Here is a 27,783-nt window from a genome sequence, read left to right as displayed (position 1 = left end):
AAGCTCTCATTATTTATCTATCTGGGATTGAACTTGGTCAGTCAGTCCAGTTCCGCTTGATGAAACATCCCAGTCATTTTGAGATCTTTGGCTCCATTACTTCACCGTCCATTTCTGTGTTTTCTGCTCTTCTTTTTAAAGTCTGACTTTACTGCTGGAGGAAGAACATTTTCCTTTCTCTCAGCCTCAAGTGAACTGCCAACATGGAAAAGAAGGCTAACCAGGTCACAGCTCCTGTCACCATGTAGGCGAGACCTAAGAAAAGGCTACTGCCTCCACTCCATGTCAGGGTGGAAAGAACAACTGCTTTTTCTCCTTGGAACCTGTTTACAGGAAAGTCTAAGAAAAGAAAACCTGTTAAGGATCTGTCTCAGCACTTCTCAGCTCTACCACTACATATCCTAAATACATTAGGTTGAACTATATATATACACACACACACACACACACACATATACACACACACACACACACACACATATATATACACACACACACATATACACAAACACACATATATATACACACACGGACATATATATACACACACACACACATATATATATATATATATATATATTTTTTTTTTCTTTTTTTTGGCTGTGCTTTTTATCACATGGGATCTTAGTTCTCTGACCAGGGATCGAACGTGCGGTGAAAGCACAGAGGCCTAACCACTGGACTGCCAGGGAAGTCCTGAACCGTATAATACTGCTGGTTTTGTTGGTAAAAAATGGTTGACTATTCAATTTCATATAGTCTAATCTTTACCAAGCAGTACGTTGTATTTTGTTGGAATGAAATTAAGTAAAAACAAGTCTTCCCTCTAAATAGTTGTAATCTATGAAAGAAATTCTGACACAGATAGATCTGAATGACTTATAGACAACTCACTAGTGAACAAATATAGTTAATTTCTAAACCCAAGGAAATGAAAAGACTACAGATAGGTTTTGCAGCAAACCTAAATTTGCGTTTAAGCATCAGAATACCCAGGGTAGGCTAAAGTCCTTCATAGGCTAAGGTATGAATTCCTACCTCTTGGAAAATTCTTCAAGAGGAGTGAAGAGCAAAAAAAGTAGTGAGATAGATGGCAAAACGTTTTTGGTGGGAAAACTAAAGGTGGTGCATTCATTTGAGATTTGAAAAGGCCAGCATCCCTCACTGCTGGGGAGAAAGTGTTTAAACTGGCTCTGCTATCGTTAGCATTTGAATGATGTCATTTTGATCATGCATGTGGCCTGAGGTTTTTAAACATCTGGTGCCTTTTGTAAACCAAACTAATAAACAAATAAAGGCTTCTCATAGCAACAGCATTTCCCAGCAAAGCTCTTAAAAGGCCTCAAGTCACTTGGCAACATACTATTTAAAGGCGCAAACTTATTAGGAAAGCTAGTTCTCTTTCTTTTCCATCAAAATTCCTCACTGTCACCAGGTCCTTGGGCGCCATCTCAACTCGGCTGCCTGACTGTTCCATTAAGAGGGTCTTTTCCTCACACAGTGGGTCTTTTCTCCCTTAGAAGTGGTAGCATTTTCTGCAGCTCAGGCTTAGTTCTCCTTGCATATTAGCCAGGCAGTGAGGCTGGACGGAAGGGTTCAACACAGGTGGTGCAAGCATAGGACTCAAGCTCTGGACTGAGGTTTTTTGCTAAAGATTTAGATTTGAGAGTTATCAGCATTAAAATACGACTGTGAACGAAGATGCCCAAGGAAGGCATGTTTCAAGCAGAGAGATAGTGTCTCCTTTGTTCGGAGCATGGACTCTGTCTTCTCCTCAACCCTAAACTCACTGAAATGCATTATGAGGGCAGCAGTACACGATGGGCTTTTTTCCTGTGTCTTGATTGCTACCATAACTGCTTTACTCGTAAGGGCAATCACAGAAAAAGTTGATGGGAACAGAAGGTCCAACTTGACAGACTATTGCCAAGCAATTTTCAATCTCAAATTTTCTAGGAGGGAGAGAGAGGGGTTGCTGAAATCCTATTCAGAAGGTAATATTTTATTGCTTACTCTTTGATCTGTACATACAATGCTGTACAAGACAGAGCAATTTCTGGTTTTCCTTTTCATAGACTAGAATTAGGGACCATGCTAAAGGAATGGCTGAAGGCAAACCATATTCCTGGTCAGTAAACAAAAGGAGGCAATAAGTTGAGAGGTAGAGATGGTGTCACATCAGTGGGGGTATCTCTGCCCAAGGAACGTCCCCACTCCCCTGTCAGAGTGGAGACATTTATGCTTTGCTCTAGGACAGAAAAGAAGAAAAGATGGAGCGTTGAACTGAAACACACGTTGTTATTCACTGACCCAAGAATCTCTCAGTCAAGCCCCCTGAGAGGTAAAGAAACAAAGGAGGTAGACAGTTTGGTGTACAGATCCTCTAGCCGGCTGGGGGGCCCCGTGAAAAACTCCTAGCCGGTAGCCCTGAGATGCTACGGGGCTGCTGATGCCTAATCAGGCTGACGTCTCAAAGCTGTGTACAAGTCCTGGAAAGACCTGCCTCTGAGAGAATTCTGCCTCAGGGAGAATCAGAAAGGGACTTCAAAACTAAGTCTGAAGACCAGAGTTAGTATAAATTGTGTTTAAATATATAATTTTTAAAAGATAGTGTTTGGTGTCATTTTGAAGTTAAGTCCTTTTTGTTCTTAAGTCAAGAGTTACATTTGTATTTTTAAATTAAGTGAAAACATTTCAGAATCTCATATTAAAGTATGTCTCCTAATGTGGACCATATGTCCATAACCAAAGCACTGGCTCCTGCTAGCTGGCTTCGTACCTAATAGAGAAAGAACACAGTATCCTCACTGCAGAGCTTGTAGCATGGCTCATGTGGGTTGGATGAATGTAACCTGCCCTTGATTCCAGGGCTCCCTTAGTCTATGCTACTTTTGCCTAAAATAAAAGGTTCTACAATCTGTCTCAGTTTTCATTATTTTTAGTCCATATTTCAAATTTACTTCTTAGTAAACCTCTCTCTCTTTATTTCCAGGGTCCTCCATGTCATCCCATCCTATACGGCAGGCTTCTCCTCATTGTTTTCGATCTCTAGGCCCAGTGTTATTTAATCTTTCCTCAGGGACAGAAATAGCCCTTCCCTCCTTATCCATACCTACTTACCTGATACTGCTATTGACTGTTGTTCCTTTAAAAACAACAACAACACACATTTAATTATATATAAAGTGGAGACAAACTATATGGTGATGAAGTGACAGTACTGCCTATAAGATAAATATGTATTTCTTTTACATATATACAGATTCGATTGGTGAATAGAAAGGTATAGAATGAAATAGTTCAACAACTAGTATCCAGATGGACACTGATTGTCCTTCATCCCCAGAAAGAAAACTGGAATAAAAGGATACTGTAGGTTATGTTGAAACTATAACTACCAGCAGGCAAGCCTTCAGTAAAATGCTCTATTCGATGGAGTCGGCGGTACAGTTTTTTGAAAGTGGGAAATGCGGCTGTCCTCATCCACACAATGAAGTCGTCATTGATGAAGCCATTGTTTCCTGGATCCTCTTCATCTAGTTCATAGGCAGGCTTAGGCCAGTTCGGAGGTTTTGTGGTTCCTGTGGAAAGTTAACAATGGATGTGGTTGAGTAAAATCATCTACCACCTTTAGTTTTTCTTAAAATGTAGAGAATGAAACAACTTCCGTATGCTTGAGGAAAGAGGAATCAAAATTACAAATTTTTTTTTAAAAAGTATGTGTGTGTGTGTAAGCTACCTGAGTACACAACCATTAAAAATAATAGTTATGGGCTACCCTGGTGGCGCAGTGGTTAAGAATCCGCCTGCCAATTCAAGGAACACGGGTTCAAGCCCTGGTCTGGGAAGATCCCACATGCTATGGAGCAACTAAGCCTGTGTGCCGCAACTACTGAGCCTGCGCTCTAGAGCCACGAGCCACAACTGCTGAGCCTGCGTGCCGCAACTACTGAAGCCCGCGCGCCTAGAGCCCGTGCTCCACAATGAAGAGTAGACCCTGCTCACCACAGCTAGAGAAAGCCCACGCGCAGCAACGAAGACCCAAACAGCCAAAAATAAATAAATAAATAAATAAATTTTTAAAAATAATGGTTATAAGGACTCTAAGGAAATGTGGGGGGAAATGCTGATGATACTGTCATAGGGTTAAAAAAAGCAGAATATCATATGTATATTATGTATTCAAATATATAAAATGTATAATAAAGCATTGAAAAAATAGGTACAGCAAAATTATAATAGTGGTGGTATTCGGTGATAGCATCATGGGGAATGTTTATTTTCTTTAACATCATTAGTAAGGTAAAGAAAGCAAATTAAAACAAGATACCATTTCACCTAAAAATAGGTTTATATTTAAAGAAAAAAAGAATGACAACCATTGATGAGGCAGTGGAAATGGGAACTCTTGTACAGAGCAGATAGATGTGTGGATTAACCACATTTTTGGCAATCTAGGAACATGCAGCAAAAGATTGAGGACTTCCCTGGTGGTCCAGTGGGTAAGACTCCACGCTGCCAATGCAGGGGGCCCAGATTCGATCTCTGGTCAGGGAACTAGATCCCTCATGCACGTCACAACTAAGAGTTCACATGCCGCAACTAAAGAGTCCCGCATGCTGCAATGAAGAGCCCGCATGGCACAACGAAGATCCTGCGTGCCACAACTAAGATCTGGCGCAGCCAAAATAAATAAATAAATAAATATTTTAAAAAAAAGATTGAATATATTTTGCATCCATTTTGGCCCAGAAATTCTCCTTCTAGGACTATATTCTAAGGAAATGATTATGGAAGTACATGAAGATCGTGTTGCATGGATACTCCCTGCAGACCTGTACCTAAGAGCTCGAAGTTGGAAGCAAGGAAGAAGAACTTGTAGAAGGGAGAAGGTGGAGAACAGAGGTGTTGCAAACCTGGAAGCCTGGTAGGTCTGGGTGCTGTGCTGTAGGAATGCTGGGAGCACCGGGTGAAGTCTGTTGAGTTTACTCTCATCCTCATACTTCCCACTTTACCGCCCTGGGCATGACTGTCTCTCCCACTCAACAGCAGACTCTTAAGTTCAGTGTCTTCCTCATCGTTTTTTCACTGGCATTTAGTCCAGTGCCTGGCACATGGTAGGTGTTCAATCAATGCTTGATAAAGGGATGAGCAATTCCAATGAAAGTTGACAGAAGTTGATAATAAACAGCATTTTGAATTTTAAAATAATCAACAAGAGGAAGTTGTCCAGTGAACTTTTTACTTGCATAAAACTGGTTCTACTATTTGTAGGAGACCATTCTTTCTCACCTCTGACAACTGACTATGTTCTCCTAAAAGAAATCCAGTCTTATTTTCTAAGCATGGGCTGTAGTGCTTATAAAAGCATGTGCTAAATTTGGCTGGATTAATCTGAAGTATGTTGGTATACTTATGCTTCCTCTGGAAATAATCCTTTGCTGGAGAAACTTTCTCTCCAAAAACTGTGGTGACGTTGGCCCTTCCCAAGAATTCGATTGCTATTGCTAGAAGAATATTGATCGAAATCAAAATTGCCTTTGGTACCTACATGGGGACCTCACCCTCTCTCTACTTCAGCCAGAGCTCCTGCTCAAGTCAATATGTCCTATAGGCCAGTGATAGCCAAGTCACCCAGGGAGTGAAAAATGCAGGTTCAAGCATGCCTTTCCGTATCAACCCCTAATCCTACCCCATCCCATGTCTCCAGAGAGTATGAGAAGCATGGTGTAAGAAGCATCAACTTCTCTCATTTTCCAAGTTCAGCTGGGTCTTTGGTATTCATCCATTCACTTAACAATAAGTATTTCTTGATTGCTCACTTATATCAAGCACCAGGGATATAGCATGAGATCTAATCCCTTTCCTCAAGGTGTTCACATAAAGTGGGGATGACAAGCATTCAAATAGATAATTATAATAAAACATGGTAACTCTTACAATAGAAGTAAGAAAGAGTAGGAGTAGGAGATAAGAGAAAGCCAAGGATGCTTTGCGTTATATGCTTGTGGTTATGGTAAGACAAAACAATAGCATATTGCCAAGTTCCTTTCAAAAACTGGGAATTTAATTACAGATACAGTGACCAGACATGCCAGTTTGCCTAAGACAGTCCCAGTTTATGTCTGTTGTCCATTATCTCATCTGATTTAGCACTTATCCCAAGCAAATAATGTACATATAATTTCATCCTTTCAGCCATGGTCTTAGCTAGTAGTGAGATACCCATGTACAGTGAACAGAGTGCTTACTTTAATTAATGAAAGATAACCAGTGGCCCTTCATAGCAAAACATAACATATCCCTGTGACCCCTGCCACAGTTTGACAGTACAGCCCGTTAGGCCACAGCCTATGTTTTGGTCTGTGAGACATGTGGAGCTGCCAGGCTGCAAGTCAGTGGGGCTGGTGGGAAATGTGGGATATTACAGATTATGTTATAGGCACAAGATGTAGTGTGAAAAATAGATGCTGAGCAGTCTTGCTGAGAGTAGTTTGAACTCTCTTGCAACAGTGTTATTTATTATATGGTGTAAAAATATAACTACCTTATTGTTTGGTATCAGTTTTTTATTTGCTAGTAAATCCTTTTGGCTGTGAAGAGCTAAAACAAGGAACATACATGTTAAATGAAAAATTAAGCACAGTTTTTTTAAAGAAAGTTGATGAATGTGATACTTGCAATGTTGGTTGACATATACCCCCCACCACGGGAACCATCATGATGTCAATGACCATGGGAAAAATCAAAAGACATAAATTGCTGAAGAACATCAGAGTCTACTTCAAAAGTTTGCACTTATTTCTAAAAGCAATTACACTCCAATAAAGATGTGGGAAAAAACAGAGTGTATTCAAAGACAGTGCTTTGCCTCAAGGAGCTACAGAAAGTCCACTTGTATACCATTATGTGAGCATGACTTTTCATTTAGATCAAATAAGCTTCCTTCTAGTTTCACTTTTTTACCAATTTTTTTTTTATAACCAAAGGAAAACTTTAATGTTTTGGCTCTATGAGCACAAAAAGAACCTCGTAAACAGTTAAATGAAAGCAGTTTTAAATCAATGTCTTCAGATGTATTCATCCATCTGAATACATTGGTTTGATTTTTTTTTATTTGATTCTTCATGGAATCAAGGCAAAGCTTTTCAATATTCAGTATTGGAAGATAAAACTGACATGATTATAAATATTACTATAAATTCAGTTAAAAAATTCAACAATCAAGTGTAAATATTTTGGTTTTATAGTGATAACATAAATGCAAATTTGGTGGAGCACAACATCAGAGTAAAGATATTTTCTTAGTAAATTGAGAGATTTATGGAGAAATGGGCTTAAAATTGGTTGTGAAACATATATAATTAACAACTGTATCCAAACAAGCTACAACATTTTGTTAATCAAAAACAGAGCTGTAGTTGTGCAAATTTAAATATTTTCATATATTCACAGAGGAAATGAACTGCAAAATTTTTACAATGACAAAGATGTTAAAGAAATGCTTTAGCATGAGAGTACATGTGGTCTGTCTTTGCTACAAATCATCAACCAAAATTTTAGAAATGTTTGAGCCTTCAAAGAACTGTTTTCTATATCAAATGATATGTCCTACAATGATCCTGAACTTTTTCTTGGTAAATAAGCCCTCTAAGTTTTTGTGGAATTTTATTCAAAATAGTTGTAAAGTTTTAGACAAAGTATTCTACACATGGAATGCCACAAACCTTAGTTTTTGAGGATATAGTTAATTGTAATTATTGAAAATCAAGTTTGCAAACAAGAAGATATTGAAATTTACCCCTATAAAAGCAAGGGAACAATTGAACATATTATACAATGAGAGTTCAAAATGTGTACAAGATTTAATTTTTAAATTCTATAATTGTGCTTTGAAATATCTCAATTTATGTGAAAACTATTTTGATGGAGCTCCTATTTTAATTGGATAAAATTTTCTTCTTGATGAGAATTAAATGATATCCAGGAAATCTAAGATTTCATAGCATCTAAATTTAGTAAAACATTCAAAAAAATCATAGATAGAAAAATTGTGAAGTCAAAAAAAGACCTTGCCTATAAAAATATTTGGGCTCCAGGCGTGTGGGCCTCAGCAGTTGCAGCACATGGGCTCAGTAGTTGTGGCTCACAGGCTCTAGAGTGCAGGCTCAGTAATTGTGGCGCACGGGCCTAGCTGCTCCACGGCACGTGGGATCCTCCTGGACCAGGGATAGAACCTGTGTCCCTTGCACTGGCAGGTGGATTCTTAACCACTGCACCACCAGGGAAGTCCTAGATATTTTCTCAGTTAAAAAAAAGTTATGTTCAAAAGAGAAGAATCAATTAAAGGTGCAACAATCTGAAACTGATTAACCACAAAATGCACTTCAAAAAAAGAGTGCAGACAATTTTGTGAAAAAATTAAAAATATTTTAAGAAAATATTTTTAAAAATACAAAACCCCAAATTTTTCATTAGAAAAATACAGGCGCATGAAATGAAGATCGAAACTGATTAAAGTGTGTGACTCTGTATCCAGAATAATTATTCTGTTTATGTTATCTTTTAGCATTTAGATAATATTTAAAGTATTTTTTTAAGTTGGTTTAATGTACACAGATATATTATTTTAATTTTTGAAATAATTGCATTTTTAAAATAGTTTGTAATAGAATTCTTTTTTATGCCCATCAATATGGAAATGTCAATTTACTGATCAATAAATAAAACTTTCAAATTAATATATAACTTTAGTTATTCTAGGGACCCCTTTCACTCTCAAAAGTGCACTAGTTTGAACAGTAAATTAATGATCACATAATTATAGATGAAGGAACAAGTTTCTTAAAACATTGCCTTTTCCTAATGGTAAACTAGAAGGAACTGGGGTACCAATCATTTCATGTTTCTGAAAGATATGTGATGGAGGTGCCCACAGGTAGGAAATATTATAACCAAAAGCTAGTCAGCAAAGAAGTAAACAAGGCGGAATCATAAACATGCCCCCACACATCAAAACCAAAGTTTCTATAAAGAGAGGAGAATATCGAGCTAATGTATGGATCTTACCTGCAAATGCACTAGAAAGATTTTGGAAACTTGGATTCTGAAACTTGACATACTTGTCTGTCCACCATGTAATTCCACTCCTTATCATTGGTACTTTGATATGGATAGATGAATTAAGGTTGTAAGAAAGAATAATGGTGTCTGTAGGGAAATTAAAAACTGTGTTAGATTCAAGTAAGCATTTTTTGCCACACTTGGAAGTGCACAACCGGACACAGCTTAAAAAGCAGGGTTTGAAGACTCTCCACACGCCTACATGGCATAGATGCTGGAATCAGAAGACTATTCTTTTTCTTGCTAAGGCCCCAATTATTGAAAAATACTCTTAGACTCCATTTGACTCATGTTTCCTAACTACTTCAAATCTCTGGTAAGGGAGAACTTATTTGCAAATGAAATATCATAAATCAGTGGATAATGTATACAAACAGTATTTTAAAAACTGCCATTCATCCTACACCCAGTGGGACCCACCCACGATTAGGGGTCCAGCAGCGATGCGGGAGACCCTGGGGGAGACGGTGGGGGAGGAGCGTGAAGGAACGGAAGTGAATGCGGCCAGCGCATTCCCTGTCCACTTAGGCACCTGGGAGCCTATTGGGCTCCTGGGCCTAATGCTCTGCCCTCAGAGCCTCCCTCCTGCAGCGCAGAGCCAAAGCCTCGCCTCTACACCCCCACCCAGGGCCCTACCTCCAAACTCCGGAACGCCACACTCCAGACGCCCTCCTTTTCAAGTGCTGCAGCTACCCTTTCCCGCAGGTCCTAAGCAGAGGCCCCGCCCTACACTTGAACGTCACCCCCCCTCCCGCCTAGGGAGACTCATTAGCCAGACTCATCAAGCAAAAAAGGGAGAAGACTCAAATCAACAGAAGTAGAAATGAAAAAGGGGAAGTAACAAGTGACACTGCAGAAATACAAAGGATCATGAGACATTACTACAAGCAACTATATGCCAATTAAAATGGATAACCTGGAAGAAATGGACAAATTCTTTGAAAAGCACAACCTTCTTAGACTGAGGCAGGAAGAAATAGAAAATACAAACAGACCAATCACAAGCACTGAAATTGAAACTGTGATTAAAAATCTTCCAACAAACCAAAGCCCAGGACCAGATGGCTTCACAGGCAAATTCTATCAAACATTTAGAGAAGCGCTAACACCTATCCTTCTCAAACTCTTCCAAAATACAACAGAGGGAGGAACACACCTAAACTCATTCTATGTGGCCACCATCACCCTGATACCAAAACCAGACAAAGATGTCACAAAAAAGAAAACTACAGGTCAATATCTCTGATGAACATAGATGCAAAAATCCTCAGCAAAATACTAGCAAACAGAATCCAACAGCACATCAAAAGGATCATACACCATGATCAAGTGGGGTTTATCCCAGGAATGCAAGGATTCTTCAATATACGCAAATCAATCAATGTGATACACCATATTAACAAATTGAAGAAGGAAAACCTTATGATCATCTCGATAGATGCAGAAAAAGCTTTTGAGAAAATTCAACACCAATTTATGATAAAAACTCTCCAGAAAGTGGGCATAGAGGGAACCTACCTCAACATAATAAAGGCCATATATGACAAACCCACAGCCAACGTCGTTCTCAGTGGTGAAAAACTGAAACCATTTCCACTAAGATCAGGAACAAGACAAGGTTGCCACTCTCACCACTATTATTCAACAATAGTTTTGGAAGTTTTAGCCACAGCAATCAGAGAAGAAAAAGAAATAAAAGAAATCCAAATCGGAAAAGAAGAAGTAAAACTGTCACTGTTTGCAGGTGACATGATACTATACATAGAGAATCCTAAAGAAGCTACCAGAAAACTACTAGAGCTAATCAATGAATCTGGTAGAGTAGCAGGATACAAAATTAATGCACAGAAATCTCTTGCATTCCTATACACTAAGGATGAAAAATCTGTAAGGGAAATTAAGGAAACACTCCCATTTACCATTGCAACAAAACGAATAAAATACCTAGGAATAAACCTACCTATGGAGACAAAAGACCTGTATGCAGAAAACTCTAAGACACTGATGAAAGAAATTAAAGATGACATAAATAGATGGAGAGATACACCATGTTCTTGGATTGGAAGAATCAACATTGTGAAAATGACTATACTACCCAAAGCAATCTACAGATTCAATGCAATCCCTATCAAACTACCAATGGCATTTTCCACAGAATTAGAAAAAAAATTTCAAAATTTGTATGGAAACATAAAGGACCCCAAATAGCCAAAGCAATTTTGAGAAAGAAAAATGGATCTGGAGGAATCAGGCTCTCAGACTTCAGGCTATACTACAAAGCTATAGTAATCAAGACAGTATGGTACTGGCACAAAAACAGAAATATAGATCAATGGCACAGGATAGAAAGCCCAGAGATAAACCCACGCACATATGGTCACCTTATCTTTGACAAAGGAGGCAAGAATATACAATGGAGAAAAGACAGTCTCTTCAATAAGTGGTGCTGGGTAAACTGGACAGCTACATGTAAAAGAATGAAATTAGAATGCTCCGTAACACCATACACAAAAATAAACTCAAAATGGATTAGAGACCTAAATGTAAGGACAAGCACTATAAAACTCTTAGAGGAAAATATAGGCAGAAGACTCTATGACATAAATCACAGCAAGATCCTTTTTGACCCACCTCCTAGAGAAATAGAAATAAAATCAAAAATAAACAAATGCGCCTAATGAAACTTAAAAGCTTTTGAACAGCAAAGGAAACCATAAACAAGATGAAAAGACAACCCTCAGAATGGGAGAAAGTATTTGCAAACGAAGCAACTGACAAAGGATTAATCTCCAAAATATATAAGCAGCTCATGTAGCTTAATATCAAAAAAAGCAAACAACCCAATCCAAAAATGGGCAGAAGACCTAAACAGACATTTCTCCATAGAAGATATACAGATTGCCAACAAACACATGAAAGGATGCTCAATATCACTAATCATTAGAGAAATGCAAATCAAAACTACAATGAGGTAACACCTCACACCGGTCAGAATGGCCATCATCAAAAAATCTACAAACAATAAATGCTGGAGAGGGTGTGGAGAAAAGGGACCCTCTTGCACTGTTGGTGGGAATGTAAATCAGTACAGCCACTATGGAGAACAGTATGGAGACTCCTTAAAAAACTAAAAATAGAAGTACCATGTGACCCAGCAATCCCACTACTGGGCATATACCCTGAGAAACCCATAATTCAAAAAGAGTCACGTACAACAATGTTCACTGCAGCACTATTTACAATGGTCAGGACATGGAAGCAACCTAAGTGTCCATCAACAGATGAATGGATAAAGAAGATGTGGCACATATATACAATGTAATATTACTCAGCCATAAATAGAAACGAAATTGAGTTATCTGTAGTGAGTTGGACCTAGAGTCTGTCATACAGAGTGAAGTAAGTCAGAAAGAGAAAAACAAATCCGTATGCTAACACATATATATGGAATCTAAAAAAAAAGAAAAGGCTCTGATGACCCTAGGGGCAGGACAGGAATAAAGACACAGACATAGATAATGGACTTGAGGATATGGGGAGGGGGAAGGGTAAGCTGGGACGAAGTGAGAGAGTAGCATTGACATATATATACTACCAAATGTAAAATAGATAGCTAATGGGAAGCAGCTGCCTGTTGCAGGGAGTTCAGCTCGTGCTTTGCGACCACGTAGAGGGGTGGGATAGGGAGGGTGGGAGGGAGATGCAAGACAGAGGGGATATGGGGACATATGTATGCATATAGCTGATTCACTTTGTTTTACAGGAGAAACTAACACAACACTATAAAGCAATTATACTCCAATAAAGATGTTAAAAAAAATAAACTGCCACTCAGCTACAGGAGTAATCTTCTGGATATTTAGATTGTTACACACTCATGAAACGGAAGATGATGGAGATAGGAAAAGACACCTACCATTGAACATGCTATTGGCAATAGCACCACAAGGAGCGATGGGGATCCCATTGTGGGAGGTTTTGAATGGAGCACAGTTTCTAACATCCTGGATGAGAAATGATACAGGAAGAAGTGTTTTTGGTAAAATCTCTTAAAATGCTGGAAGTGAAAATACTGGCAGTGTAAATCAACCCATGCTGCTCCACTGGCACAGATCGAGATTATGGGCTGCTACCTGCTGTTCCCAGGCGGCTGGCTGACCTAGACTAGACAATTTTTGTGTTTTGGAGATATGTATGTGTGTACGTGCATATGTGTGTAGTTTCTTTCCTCATTAACAGTACATAGCATACCAAATATGTCTGCAGGAAGAAATTTTACTTTGCTTGCTGTGCTAAATACCACACTAAGCCCACAATGGAATATATTTTTAAAAGCTTTTTCTTATTGGAGTGTAACTTATATTCTAAAAAGTATATAAATTGTGATTCTACAGTTGGATGACTTATCACAGGGAAATCCACCCACCTAACTACAAGAATACATTTTAAAAAGAGTGGCTGCTAAAAACCATTTGGTTATCCCTTTTATATAATGCCAGTATAGAAAAGGTTTCCTTCTATCTTTTCTTGTCAGCATGCTGAATATCATTTACCAAGAGTTAAATTTTGTAATCTTAGGTCTGAAAGAATATTCATTAAACCAAAGGCTTTTATTCAATCAAGTAGAGCCCAGTTTCCTTAAACTAGGCTGACTGAAGCCCCCAGTTATACAAAGGACAATGGTGGATATAGAGTGAGCGAGGCTGAAACCAATCCCTCAAGGTTACTGTCAAAAGGGTTGGTACATCCATCAACTAAAATAGGCAACTTTAAAGATAACTACAGAAATTAAGTATGAGAAAATAATATTGAAATCTAATCGATGTGTCAGTCATTCAAAGAAGCAAAAAACTCTACTGTTTGAAGAAGCTCCAGTATGCCATCAACTTTATTAAGAGAAACATAAATCCTGAATTGTGGTTGAAAGGTACTTGAAGATTTGCCCTTCTGACACATTCATTATTACCAAGACCTGGGCAGTCCAATATGTATCTGGTTTTAATATAAAATGCTGTCAAATAAAAAAATGGTTGGTGCATGAAAGGCTAAACATCTAATTGGACAAGATTCACATTCCTGCTCTGAAGAGGGAAAGCAGCAGTTATCCTGAATACTCAGCCCCTTCAGTTCATGCAAGAATGAAATGAGCATTTCTGTCTTGTAAAAACTTAGCTTTTGAGTTTATTTTCCATACTGTCTTTTAGACTGAAAGATCCATCTGGCTTAAAAAAAAAAAAGAGTATTATACCAAGTTAAATAAAGCCTTACCTTTACATCTGTACCCACCAGTTGGCTATTACTTCTGGATAGAATATATCGATAGAGGTTCTGATAGAAGCCATACAATTTGTAGTACATATAAACATTACCCTGTAGAGGAGAACAGCAAGATGTAAGAAAAGAGAAAAATAAACTGAAATATTAATAAACATGGACAGGAGTTTTAAAATATAAGAAGTAGTACCAAAAAATATTGATGTGAACTGAAAGTTTCTTTATATCAGATAGAAACCCAAGAAATTATTTTTAAAAATCAGCATTGGAAAATCCTGGTCTACACAAAATTATTAAAATGACTACATAACTTATTTTTAATGTCTTTGTAAGGGCTACCACATTCCTGCCTTGAAAAAATTTTATAACTAGCCTTTGTATTCTCAATATATAAAATTTGATTTCACAAATATTTCCCAGCAATACTAGGAAAGATCCTTTGCCTAGAGGTTGTGGTAAGCATCAAATTCACATGGTCTCAAAGCAAATCCATGAAACACAATTTAAAATTGGAGCCACTGAGCATGTTTAGGTGCATGTTTACAACTGCCCATGTGAAAGACACAAGCCCAGCTCCTTGGTGTCCAGCTCCGGTGTTGTCTTTTTATTGCTAGAATCTAGCACAGTACTGTGGCATATTATACTTGGTTAAGAAATGGTGAACCATTTGTTATGGACAAAAAGATGGAATAGTTCACTGATCTAGAAGAAAGGTGGTTTTCACCTTAGCAATAAGTAGCCTTGTGGCCATGAGAGATGGGCGTTTTCATGGATTTTGCCGAATGAGGCTGCCCAATCACAGGCTACCATTGTGCTTCTACATTCATGGTGAAATACCAAGGCCCTAGAACTTCTCCTTTTTTTTTTTTTAATTTGTATTTATTTATTTTTGTCTGCATTGGGTCTTCATTATTGCGTGAGGGCTTTTCTCTAGTTGCGGCGAGCGGGGGCTACTCTTCGTTGTGGTGCGCAGCCTTCTCATTGCGGTGGCTTCTCTTGTTGCGGAGCACGGGCTCTAGGAGTGTGGGTTTCAGTAGTTGTGGCATGTGGGCTCAGTAGTTGTGGTTCACGGGCTCTAGAGCACGGGCTCAGTAGTTGCGGTACACGGGCTTAGTTGCTCCGTGGCTTGTGGGATCTTCCCAGACCATGGCTCAAACCCGTGCCCCCTGCATTGGCAGGCGGATTCTTAACCACTGCGCCACCAGGGAAGCCCCCTAGAACTTCTCCAAGTGGGCTTGATACAGATTTTACTAACAGCACATATGATGCAAATGTAAATGTCCAAGGTAGCTATTTATAATTAATATTCTACCTACCTCCAAAATAATGAAGGTATGCATCTAAAAATATGAAGGCCTAAATTTTATTAAGTGCCTCCCATATGTCAGGTGCTATGTTCAGTGCTAGAAATACAAAAGTATTACTTTACAGTTCCCTGAGTCAACTGATTCTTTTATGCTATGCAAATTTGGCCTTGCCCTGAGGACCTTTAAGAGGATGGGTATGGAAGATGGGAGCTGGTACCCAGGTTAGGCTGAAAATAAAGGTCATGGTTAAGTGTGACCAGTTACAGAAAACAACAAAGGCTGAAGAGCTTAGTCCCTGGTAAAAGAAAAGCCCCTGGAACACTGAGAAAGGGAGAAGCTGGGCCCTAAGAGGCGGGCTGCAACATCGTAAACAGAGAGCACGGATGTGAAGGTGAACAAGCCAGGCATAGCAGGAATGACAGATTATATTTCCTCACTAAAGGAGGGAACCTCTACTGATGACCCATAACTACAGAAAATATGAAATCCATGGAATGGAACTTACCATACATTTTCTTGGAAGCTAAAAAGAGCATTCTACTTACCCAAAGGTATATACTCATATAAACATGACAAAATAAATAGAGAACACTCACATGCTGGGGACAGAAGTGTTTTAATAAACTGTTTTCAATAATTCTTTGTCCAAGATTTTACAAGGCCTCCAAGATCATCATCTTTTGATTAGTCCTAGAGGCACAATGCACTTTATAGTTTTCTTTTCTTCCGTGGTACTTGGTGCAGGATTCCTAGTTTAAGGCAGAGAGCCTTGCGTGGGTCTGTCATCTAGCGTGTGTAATGTGTGTGAACTTGTGGGCAGAAGGCTCTGTGCTTGCCCTGAGTAGTTTGGTTAGATTTTTATGAGAAAGCCTTTGCCTCAAAGGAATGGTTAGCAGCTGGTAACACTTATTTGCCTTTAGGATTTCAAAGGACACAGACAGATGGGAACTTGAAGCCCTTTAAGGTTTTATCTTTTGGATTTTTTTTTCTTCAAAATTTTAAGCACCCTGTGCCTCCCAAGAAGGAACCAATCCTGCTGACACCTTGATTTCAGACTTCTGATTTCTAGAATTGTAAGAAAATAAATATCTAATGTTTAAAGAAAAAAGAAAAAGCAACACTAACTTTTACTTTCGGGGGGCAGCATGGTGAGTTGAGGAAGGCAAGAAAGTACACAATTGTAGAGAACTAGAATTTTGACCTTTAACAAAAGAGCACAGATATAAAACTTCCCTCATGGGACTTTATATAGATATCACTTACAACTCAAGTACTACTCAGTAATTTTCTCATAATTTACATCAGACTTACAAAAATGATTAGAGATACAGATGTATTCAGAATATTACTGATGCCAACATGCTTTCATCTGGGATCAAGGGGGAAATAGGAAAGGGACACATAAAACCAAAGCTTCCTAGAGCATAAAGAAATATAATTTATCACTTTATCTTTTTTTCCATTCATTTAAAATTTCGGCAAACATTGTCTAAGCATCTACCACGTAAAATATACTGTGCTATGCCCCTGTGAAGGAAGCAAAGATTCTTATGTTCATTCAATAAACATTAATTGGGCAACTACAGGGTGTCAGGCATAGTTATAGGTGCTTGGGATACAATAGTGAGAGACAGACAATAAACAATACATATAAAAACTGTTAATTTATATAGTAAGTTGGAAGGTGATAAGTACTATGGAAAAAATGGAAATTACAGTAAGGTAATAAGAATCAGGAGTGCAGGTGTGAGGTGAGCAGACAGGATGAAGTATGAAATAGGATGGCTAGTGTAGGCCTGAGTAGGTGATGGCTGAGCCAAACCGGACCTGAAGGCAGCAGGGGAGTTAGCCGAGTGGATGTCAGGTACAGAGAAGAAGCGAATGCCTGACTTGTCTGAGGAATGAGGGGGCCGGTGTGGTCAGAGAGGGGGTGGGGAAGAGAACGGAGAGAGGAAGTTAGGAGGAAGTAAGAATCCAGATCACATAGGCCTTGTAAGGACTTAGGCTTTTTCACTGAGTAGAAAGAGAAGCCATTGCAGGGATTTTTGAACAAAGGAATAACATGATATGACTTATACTTTAAAACGTTCACTCTGGCTGCTCTACTGAGAGCAGATACAACAGGGAGACCTGATAGGAGGCTACTGTAGAAATCCAGGTGAGGGGTGAGGGTGGCATGGAGCTGGCTAGTAGCAGCAGAGGTGGGCAGAGGTGAGCAGACTCTGGATATATTTTGAATGTAGAACCAATAGGATGGATTGGATGCAAGGTGTGAAAGAACGAAAGGAGTCAAGAATGACCCCTGGGCTTTTAGCCTGAGCACCAGAAGGACAGAGTTCTTTTCAACTGAGATCATCTGTGGGTGGAATAGGGTTTTTCTGGGGATGGGCGTAGAGTAAGTAAGGGGAAGAAGTGGATATTAGTTCGGTTTTAGAAACATTAAGCTGAGATAGAAAACAGAGAATTGGTAATCGATAGCATTTAAACCTAGGAGGTAGATGATGTTTCCAAGGAGGTGAGTGCATATGGAGTGGAGATGAAGACTGAAGGCCGTGACTAAAGCCCTGCAGATCTCCACATAAAGAGTTTGGAGAGGGCTTCCCTGGTGGCGCAGTGGTTGGGAGTCTGCCTGCAGATGTGGGGGACGCGGGTTCTTGCCCCGGTCCGGGAAGATCCCACATGCCGCGGAGCGGCTGGGCCTGTGAGCCATGGCCGCTGAGCCTGCGCGTCCAGAGCCTGTGCTCCACATCGGGAGAGGCCGCGACAGTGAGAGGCCAGTGTACCGCAAAAAAAAAAAAAGAAAAATAGTTTGGAGAAAACAGGAGGAACAGCAAAGGAACCAAAGAAGGGCAGTCAGGGGACTTCCCAAGTGGCGCAGTGCTTAAGAATCTGCCTGCCAGTGCAGGGCACATGGGTTTGAGCCCTGGTCCGGGAAGATCCCACATGCCACGGAGCAACTAAGCCCATGCTCCACAACTACTGAGCCTGTGCTCTAGAGCCCACGAGCCACAACTACTGAGCCCACATGCCACAACTACTGAAGCCCGCACGCCTAGAGCCCATGCTCTGCAACGAGAAGCCCCCACTCGCCACAGCTAAAGAAAGCCCGTGAGCAGCAACAAAGACCCAACGCAGACAAAAATAAATAAATTAAAAAAAAAAAAAAAGAAGGGCAGCCAGAGGGCAAGGAGGAAAACCAAGAGAGTAAGGTCTCCTGGAAGTCAAGAGAAGAAAGCATGTCAAGGAGGAGGGAGTGATTGCCTGTGTCCAGTGTGTGACAAGGCACTGAGGACGGAGCACTGGATTTATCCACAAGGAAGTCATTGGTAACCTCGCAATTTCACTGAGTGTTAGGGCCATGGGTGGGTCTTTGAGAATGAGAAGAGAGGAATTGGAAATACCCAAGAGAGATGACTCCTCTGAGGAGTTTCCCTGCTAATGCGAGGAAAGAAATAGGCAGATAGCGGGCAGGGAAATTTGGGAGAACAGAAGAGTGCTTTGTTTTTGTTTTTTAAAAGATAGGTCAAATAATATGTTTGTGTGCTGATGGGAATGATCCAGTAGAGAGAAAATTTGATGATATAGAGAGATGACAACTGCTGAGTTAAGCCCTTATAAAGGCAAGAAAGGCTAGCATCTATCACACAAGTGGAAAGGTGAGCCTTCAGATGAGAGCATGGGTGGTTCACCTGTGGTAACAGGTGGGAAGGTTGACTATGTAGTGCAGATACGTCTGGACGTGTAGTTGTGTAGTGTGGCATGTAAAGCATGGTCCCTTTCCTCAGGGAGCTTCCTGTGAATAGAGGAAATGAGTCTACAGGATATTATATGGGCGATTGTAAGTCCATAAGAAGAGTTGAAACAGCGCTCTCAGGATACAAATGTGGGCAAATTCTTGCTGGAGACATGAGCGAAAAGGAGGCTCAAGGAAGTGTTTGGATATTAGTGGCTTAAAACAAGTGAGATCTTACGGGTGGGAGTGAGAGGGGAGACTTTCTAGGCAAGAGAACAGCAGGAACATAGAGTTGCATCATGGAAAAGCAAGTTGGGCAGTTTGGCAGGAGTACAAGGTCTCCTGCAAAGATAAAGATGAAAAGGTGACTGGGCCTCAGGTGTTGAAAAGTAATCTGAAAGAGGGCACATTTTGGGGGACAGGGTGTGGTCTACTGATTTGGCAAATAACAATTGGCTAAAAGTAGGAGAAGCCAAAGGCTAGATGTGCAGTTAAGGTTGCTGTGATGCTAGATCAGGAGGGACTGAACTGGGGTGATGCCAAGAAAATGGAGTGAGAAAGTGGTTGGGAGAGACAGGGATTGCAGAACAGTAATCATACATCAGAGGTCTGGATGAGAAAGGAGTGGGCATGGTAAAGTCAAGGAGGAAAATTTTGAGTCTCGGTGATGGGATCTTTCCCAGAAAGGGAAGTAAGGAGGGTTTTTCAGGAGATGACGATGAGTCTGGTATGGGGAGGAAGCAAGGCCTTGAGGATGGGATGTTCAGTGACAAGCTCAAGAGAAGGCCTGCCTGCACGTGAAACATCACATGCAGAGTCATCTACGCAGGGGAAGGAGGGGAGACGGATCAGGTTAGGGAGGAGGTGCTGTGGGAGAGGTGCGGAGTCCAGAGGACAGGACAGGACCTTTGAAAAGTTTCAGGAAATACATTTTCTTTCTTTATAAATTTATTTATTTATTTATTTGGCTGCATTGTGACTTTGTTGCTTGCGTGGGCTTTCTCTAGTTGTGGCGAGCAGGGGCTACTCTTCGTTGCGGTGCGTGGGTGTCTCATTGCGGTGGCTTCTCTTGTTGTGGAGCACGGGATCTAGGCTCAAGGGCTTCAGTAGTTGTGGCTCGCGGGCTCTACAGCACAGGCTCAGTAGTTGTGGCACATGGGCTTAGTTGCTCTGTGGCATGTGGGATCTTCCCCGACCAGGGATTGAACCTGTGTCCCCTGCATTGGCAGGCGGATTCTTAACCACTGCGCCACCAGGGAAGTCTCAAAATACATTTTCATTTGATCAAGTCTTTGCTACCTAGTAAGACTGTGGTGGCCCTGAAAAGGTGCCTCTTGATCTCCTACTGCAGGGAGCGTAATCGAGGGGTGGACGCGGCTGCTGTGCTCTGAGGTCATCCTATGTTTGCACCAAGGCCGTGCTTCCCATTGCTGCTCCCAGACAATGGCTGAGCAACAGGGATACTGAGGTAAGGACTCTCTGTTGGGGTTGCTGAAACTTTCTTAAGAATACTCTGCAGTCTAAGACCTTTCTTCCCTCCTCCCCATCTCTCTACCCTCCTCTCCCTCTGTCCCTCCTTCCTTCCTACTCTGCTTCCCTCTCCTTCCCAGGGGTCAGAGCTGTGCTGTGGTCTGACAGCTCTCCCAGCCTCCTCCAGCTTCCTCCATATTTTCCCTTGCAGGCAGTTCCCCCAGTAAATCTCTGGCATGTCTAATCCTGTCTTGGCATCTGCTTCTCAGAGGACCTGGACTAACACGAGACTTTAATCAGCCCCAAAGCAGGGATGTCTCTTAATATTTCTTTGGCATTTCTCACAGTGCCTGACAGCCAGGCCGAGTCGCCTTAGGGATTAGGCAACTGCATGTGTAGAATGACTAGGAGGGGAGGACACAAGGAGTGTCCCAGGTATGTGACCTTTGACACTAACTCACTGTGTGACCTTGGCCAAGTCACTTAACCTCTCAACCCATTAATCTCACTGTAAAATGAGTGGTTAGATTCAGTAATTTCTATGGTCCCCTCCTGTGTTGACATTTGGCATAGAACCTGTTTGATTGATGTTAAGAATTGTTACAAAGCTGGGTGGGTAAAGAATCCGGAAATTTAGACATAAGGAGAAGAATGAAATTCCAAAGAAAAAAAAGGGGGTGGGGGGCAGAGAGTCAAACATGAACTCAATACTTTATAAGATCCCCGCCCCCCATTCCCACCCTGCGTTATTTCTTGTATTTTCAGTTTTGGAAAGCATTTGGTGGAGATCATGAATTTACTGCCACATGTTAAATAGGAGGAGAGCAGCGTATAGCCAATTGAAGGCTCTTGAATCTCACTTACCTTCATTGTCTCTGGAAGGACAAAGGGAATAGAGCAGTTGCATTCTTTGTCAAAATTAGCGGCATTTTCCCGCAGTTTTGCACAATTTGCACATTTTTCTGTGTAATTAATCTGTCAGGCAGGGAAAATAATAATTATTAATTAAAAAGGGATGTGAGTACATATCTTAAAATTAAAGTCCTGAGTCCATCAAAGTCTCCAAGCTTTCTAGGTCAAGGGCGTGCTATCTGGGACATGAACCAAGGTCAGCTCTGCGGATGTGTGGGACGAGTGGGTCTCCTTACAGCCTTTCATTTTGGGACCCAGCTGCATTTTGCCACTTACTTGGAGTTCAGGGTTTCTACTACATATTTATGTAACCTGCTGTGATGAAGCCTTATGCCTCCATCATAAAAAGTTACCACTAGGAAAATATTAGTCAGTGACTCATGAGAACTGGGCCTGCAGCCTGAGTCTAATCAGCGTTATGGGAAAGTCACTTCACTGTTTTTCCATTTTATTGTATGGAAAATATTTATACTAGTGAATTATTCTACATGGTATCTAGAGGAAGTTTTTAAAAATGACCAAACATAGAAAAAAAAATGTTTCCAAAATGTAGAGTTATCGATGTATGTGAAGCAATTGTTTTTAAAATGTTGTTATATTATTTTTTAAAGTTAAGTTCTGTGCAAAATGGTATAAGTGGACTCTTTAAAAAACGGTAGTGGGTCCCGAATGGGCAAATCCTGTGAGCTCTGCCTCAAGGACTCAGTTATGTGAAGACGGAGCTGGAAGGAGAGTGGGGAAGGGGGGCTCAGAGAGAGGCCACGAGGCTGTGCATTTCCCTTCCGCTCCAGGAAACACTCATCTCAGGCTCCCAGCGGTGGTTGTGAGGTCCTGCTGGTCGCTGCTGCTTTTTCCTCACTGTGTTGAGGAGTCATTAGAAAAGTCTGGGAATGGGAAAGGAACAGGGAAGCAAGGGACTGGCTTTCTCTTCAGTCAATTGCCAATGGGATTTTAGATTCTTTGGGAGAGAAGAGCAACAAGAAAGAAAGAAGGAATTTTCAATGCTTGCAAAGCCACTGGGTGTTTGGAAGTCAAAGAGGTAAAGTGTGGATACTAAATTAAAGATTAGCCAAAAGGCTACTTAATTGTACTTAGATGCTTATATTTACTTAAATCATTCTTTAAGTATGCAGCAAGACTTGAACTGTTATTTTAAAAAATACTGATGCCTTTTCTGTTAGTGACACTGCATTCTAATTTTTTAAAAGCATTGAAGAACAGTTCCAGGGCCCACATTTTGTTCATCAGCATCATTCTGGCTAGCAATTAATTGATTTGTGAGGTCATTTTAGTAGTATACACACTAATCCATGGATTCTTGAGAGTTCTATCAATGCCGAATTAGAAAAAAATGTCTTTCATGATCAAGTAATTTTTGAGTAGATGATATCCAAGGTGCTTTCTAGCTCTAAACATTTTATGAGGGAAACATGCCTTTGATCTACTGTCTACTTTTGCTGCTCAAACCTATAGCTCTAAAATGACAGCAAAGATCATAGTCTGGTCCTCACAGAATTTTGGAAAGGCAGGAATTATCATTCTTGCTTAAAGTAAACAAGCAAAAAGGGCGCATTCTCGGTGTGCCCCAGGGCTAAGTGAGAAGAGGAAAGCCAGCTCCGAGCTCTTCTACTAGGTGTGTGTTGACCACACTGGCCTGGGATACATCTTATACATCCTGATACATCCTGATACTCAGGATCAGAGACTGGCTTAACTAGCAGCCGTTTCCTCAGTCACAGTTCAGTGTGCTATTGGTAGGTCTCAATTAGGTACAGCCCTGTTCTTCAATGCTTTTAAAAAATTAGAATGCAGTGTCACTAACAGAAAAGGCATCAGTATTTTTTAAAATAACCGTTCAAGTCTTGCTGCATACTTAAAGAATGATTTAAGTAAATATAAGCATCTAAGTACATTCACCTTACCACCCATTAGAACAAAACACTTCCATTGCAAAAGAGGATCGGTCTCTATGGGTGGTTTCTGATTTTCCTGTATAAAAGCAAAGTGTTAGAAACGGTCCTCTCTGAAGTGGCTTAAAAGAAAAGTCAATTGGAAAATCCCCTTAACATCATGATAAAATCATTCTGTTGAAAGCTGTTTGCAGAGTGGCCTTGGCCAACCATGGAGTGAGGTTCTCCTCACATCGCTAAGGTGACATCATTCAGCAATTGCTGTCTCTTAATGGAGGCTGCACTTCAAAGAGGGTGGGGATGGGTGCCCAGAAGGGAGGAAGCTGGAAGGACATGGGAAGGGGAGGAGAAGAACCAGAAAGAAAGGGGTTGGTGAAGGAGAAAATAGAACAGTAAACAGGATGAACTTTATGGAAATGAATATCAACCTTGTAAGCCAATTACTTTGCTATCGCCTTCAACAAGGCAAGTTTACTTCCCTCCTGCCATTTTGCCTTTTTCACTTGGTGGGGGCTGGTGGTTTACATTACCACCCTGGAGGACTCAAGAGGACTTAGGGGCACCTGCCAGGAGCTGGGGGGTGGGGTACAGAAAATTTCAGTGGAAAGGCAAGAGAGCAGTGTGTGTTGGTAGGAGGAGTGGGACCTAAAATGCAATTTTCTTCTTTGAAGTCCTCGCTATTTGCCATAATCCATTCTTTGAGTAAGTGCGTGCCTGTTATGCACTGGCGACGTGCAAGGAAGGGGTTGTGGATATGGCAAACAAGCCAGCCGCGGCTGAGCTCTCTGTTCTTAGCACACACTACCTTACTTACTCTATCGTTAGGTCGTTGAGGATGGAGTTCAACTCTTACAAACCTTACTCATCTACACACCCAGAAGGACTCTGAGCACCTTCAGACACTCATGAACGTTAAATCAGGGTTGACAGACTTGGCCTTCATGGTAATTTTGCCACTCGCCTATGCGGGGAGAGGGAATACATGAGCTTTCCATGGCTGCCATCAGAGTGGAGGTCATACGGTCTGGGATGTCGCATAACCTGCTGAGCTGATTTGCATGAAACATGTACTTAATTTATTAGACCAAATGCGGGCATGGCCTCAGACCAGATCTGAGCTCCCCCTCCCCAGACCAGCTACTGGGCTTCTCATCCTCCAACAGCTTGTTGTCAAATCGGCAAAAGGCTTGTAACTGAGGGGTTCACTGCTCAACTTCCACTTTTCTCACTCTGAGTAGAACTTGGTTTATTTTGCTAAGTATCCTTCAGAGGCCAGAAAGATTTGTGTTCTTGCCTTTCCCGGATTAAAGCGATGATCTCAGACGGAATTTATTTGCAAAGGGAAAGACACAATGCTTGAAAGTGGGGCAAAATTAAGACCTATATCTTTGGCTCTTGGCTCTTTTTACCGATATGATTCACGGGTCCCTGGCAGTCATTTGGTCTTGCCTCTCCTCCCGCCTCTACCAGTCACTTGCTCGGTACTCTGCCAGCATAAAAAGCTCCTGACTTTGCCAGGTCCCTGTAAACAAAGGTGGCTGAACTGACCAGTGTGAGAGTAATTGTCCTCAAGAGGGAGAAGGGATGAACAAAGCCACCACATAGAGGCTCTTTCACCATCTGCACCTGCCAGCTGAAAAAGGGATGCTCCCGTCTCATCTGCTTCCCTGTTGGGGGGCTGGGTTCTCAAACTGACCACTCTTTATAGTCCGAAAGCTGAAAATTCTTAGAAATTGCATCCAAAAAGTGAGATGGGACACACCTCTACTTCCTTGATGGTCTTTGCAGACAACAGAAGGATGACGCCCACTCCAAGGCAGAACACGCCTGTGGCAAAAAAGCCGGAGAGGATTTTGTTGGCTGAGAGCTGTAGCCGGTAGGCGGGCAACTGCTGCTGCTTCACGGCACTGTTGTCTGGCAATCTGGACTGGCAGTCCTGGGATTTCCTCTTCATTGTGGTTCTGCGGGTGACCCAGATATACTTTTGAGACATTTATAACATTACTGCTCAGAGTAATACCACATAATGGTAATATTGAGAATTACATGAATCTTCCTTTGCACTCACAAAGTCTTTCTGCTTTCTGGAATTATTTCTTAACCAGACCCGATTTCCACAGCTCCCTTCAATCAGCCATTGTTGGGTATGTTTTACGTAGGCTCAAAAAACTTGTTGTGCTAACTGCCATGCCTAGGAGGAAGAGTCTCCAGCAGGTCTGTATAAACCAACATATGGCAACATTGGGAAGCAGTTACAACGGGCTATTTCTGGGACGTGGTGGCTAATTCAGGGCAACCCTTCCTGAAAGGGCGAAAATGGATTTATCCTTAAGAACTTGCCCAAATCCTTCAAGATTAATACAAATAATAGAAGTGAGTGCTGTCAGCTTTTCCCAAATGTGGCTGTCCCTTAACGTGAATATAAACTAAGTTGGGAAAATGCTCTCAGATTACAGCTAACTTTGCTCTTTGTGATAATGAGGAAGGGAGAAGCAAACAGGGATTGCAGAACACAGATGACTAATCTCAGTAGTTTCCAATTTTTTCATCCATAAGAAAGGCTCTGGCAGAAAGCGTGGATGAAAAACATCTCCTCCTAACCTTTCCTCAAGCACGCGCTTTGAAGTAGCCCAAATGATGCAAGAGAAAGGAAGAGCAAAATAGATAATCACTTAAATGTTCAATATTCCAATATGGTATTATTGGGTTTTTTTTTTCACTTATTAGAAATCCACTAACATCATTTTCATTACGCTATTAATAATTACTTCCTCTTCAAGATGCATTTAAGATGTAGAATTAGGATTTTAAAAAAATTAGGTAGCATGTGAGTTTCTAATTTTCTTTTTTCTATTAACATTCGGCAGAGAAGCCATATGTTGGACTATTTTTGTATTAAAGAAGACAATGACTTTGGCAAATCTACCTAGTTTAAAAGAATACAAAACAAATGCAATTACTTACACTGGGAGGTTTCCAATTCAGAGTCAAAGCTTTCTCTTGCAAAACTGGAAAAAAAGCAGAACACCCTTGGGGACTTTTCAGCAAGCCATTTGAATCTGGCTTGGAGGTGGTGACGAGTATGGCTGTTGGTATCAGACAGATCTGTGTGAGAAGACGGCAGTGAACACTCGGAGTTCATATCTACTATTTGTTTTATTAAATAAGCATGGTCAAGAACTTGAGTTTAAAAGGCAGTAACAGCCTGTGAGATTAGATTATGTGTGCAGAGTTGGCCTACAAAATATTGGGTATGTTTGCAATCTAGGTACTTGTTCCAACTTTGGGTGTGATTACAGTACATATGTAACACCTACCAGAAGGGTCATTACAGTAACAAATCAGGAACAGTATTTCTTAGGCTTTTTATAAAACAACAGAACCAACCTAACCAAAATCCCAAACTAAAAGGTGCTTCACAGGAGTATATTAGGGTTTTCCGGAGAAACAGAACCAATAGATCTAAATGTATATATAGATCTATCATAAAGAATTGGCTCACGTGATTACGGAGGAGGCTGGCAAGTCCAAAATCTGCAGAGCTGATGTTCCTCCAGTTTGAGTTTGAAGGCCAAAAGCTGCCATAGAACCAGGAAGAGCCGATGTCACAGTTTGAAGGTCATCAGGCAGGATGAGCCGATGTTTCAGTTGGAAGGCAGAATTCTCTCTTACTTGGGGGAGGGTCAGCCCCCAAAGGGCTAAGTTTAGCTATAGCTTGAATGAATTCTCATGCTGTGGTGGCTTTCTTTCTTTTTCCTTTAACTTGTTGAGCTTGAGCCAGAGTCCTGCAGGATGGAACGTGTTCCCCTATCCTTTGAATCCCCGTGTGTGGCTTCTAGCCCACAGAGGTGCACAAATAGCAAGTCGCTGGTGTGTGGAAGCATGTGATTTGCCAGAGTGTGATGTGCTACGCTGCTGGACTCCTTTAACATTTCACAATATTTGAATGTGGAACTTCATATACCAGTAGTGGCATCTGTTTGCTTTATTATCTCCTTTGTTATATATGCCCGACTCCCCAGATAGATAACCATGGTGTCCTGAAGTGAATACA

General features: G+C 40.9%; 1 protein-coding gene across 1 annotated transcript; it reads right to left on the bottom strand.

The window, feature by feature from the left end:
- Positions 1-148: 148 nt before the first annotated feature.
- LOC309962579 (cell cycle control protein 50C-like) lies at positions 149-26,722 on the bottom strand (the record flags this gene model as incomplete). The annotated part of the gene is made up of 8 exons (XM_082840441.1): positions 26,694-26,722; positions 25,492-25,690; positions 21,772-21,882; positions 14,392-14,493; positions 13,040-13,127; positions 9,070-9,210; positions 3,372-3,581; positions 149-339 (listed from the first exon to the last, which is right to left on the bottom strand). Exons 2-8 carry the CDS (start codon positions 25,681-25,683, stop codon positions 149-151), a joined length of 1,035 nt encoding a protein of 344 aa, XP_082696567.1. The 5' UTR covers positions 25,684-25,690; positions 26,694-26,722.
- Positions 26,723-27,783: the final 1,061 nt, after the last annotated feature.

The sequence above is a fragment of the Leucopleurus acutus genome (genome assembly GCF_964270905.1).
Source record: "Leucopleurus acutus genome assembly, chromosome: 5".
NCBI classification, from domain to species: domain Eukaryota; kingdom Metazoa; phylum Chordata; class Mammalia; order Artiodactyla; family Delphinidae; genus Leucopleurus; species Leucopleurus acutus.
Note: the sequence above shows the minus strand (reverse complement) of the source record. Positions and strands in the feature narration are given on the sequence as shown.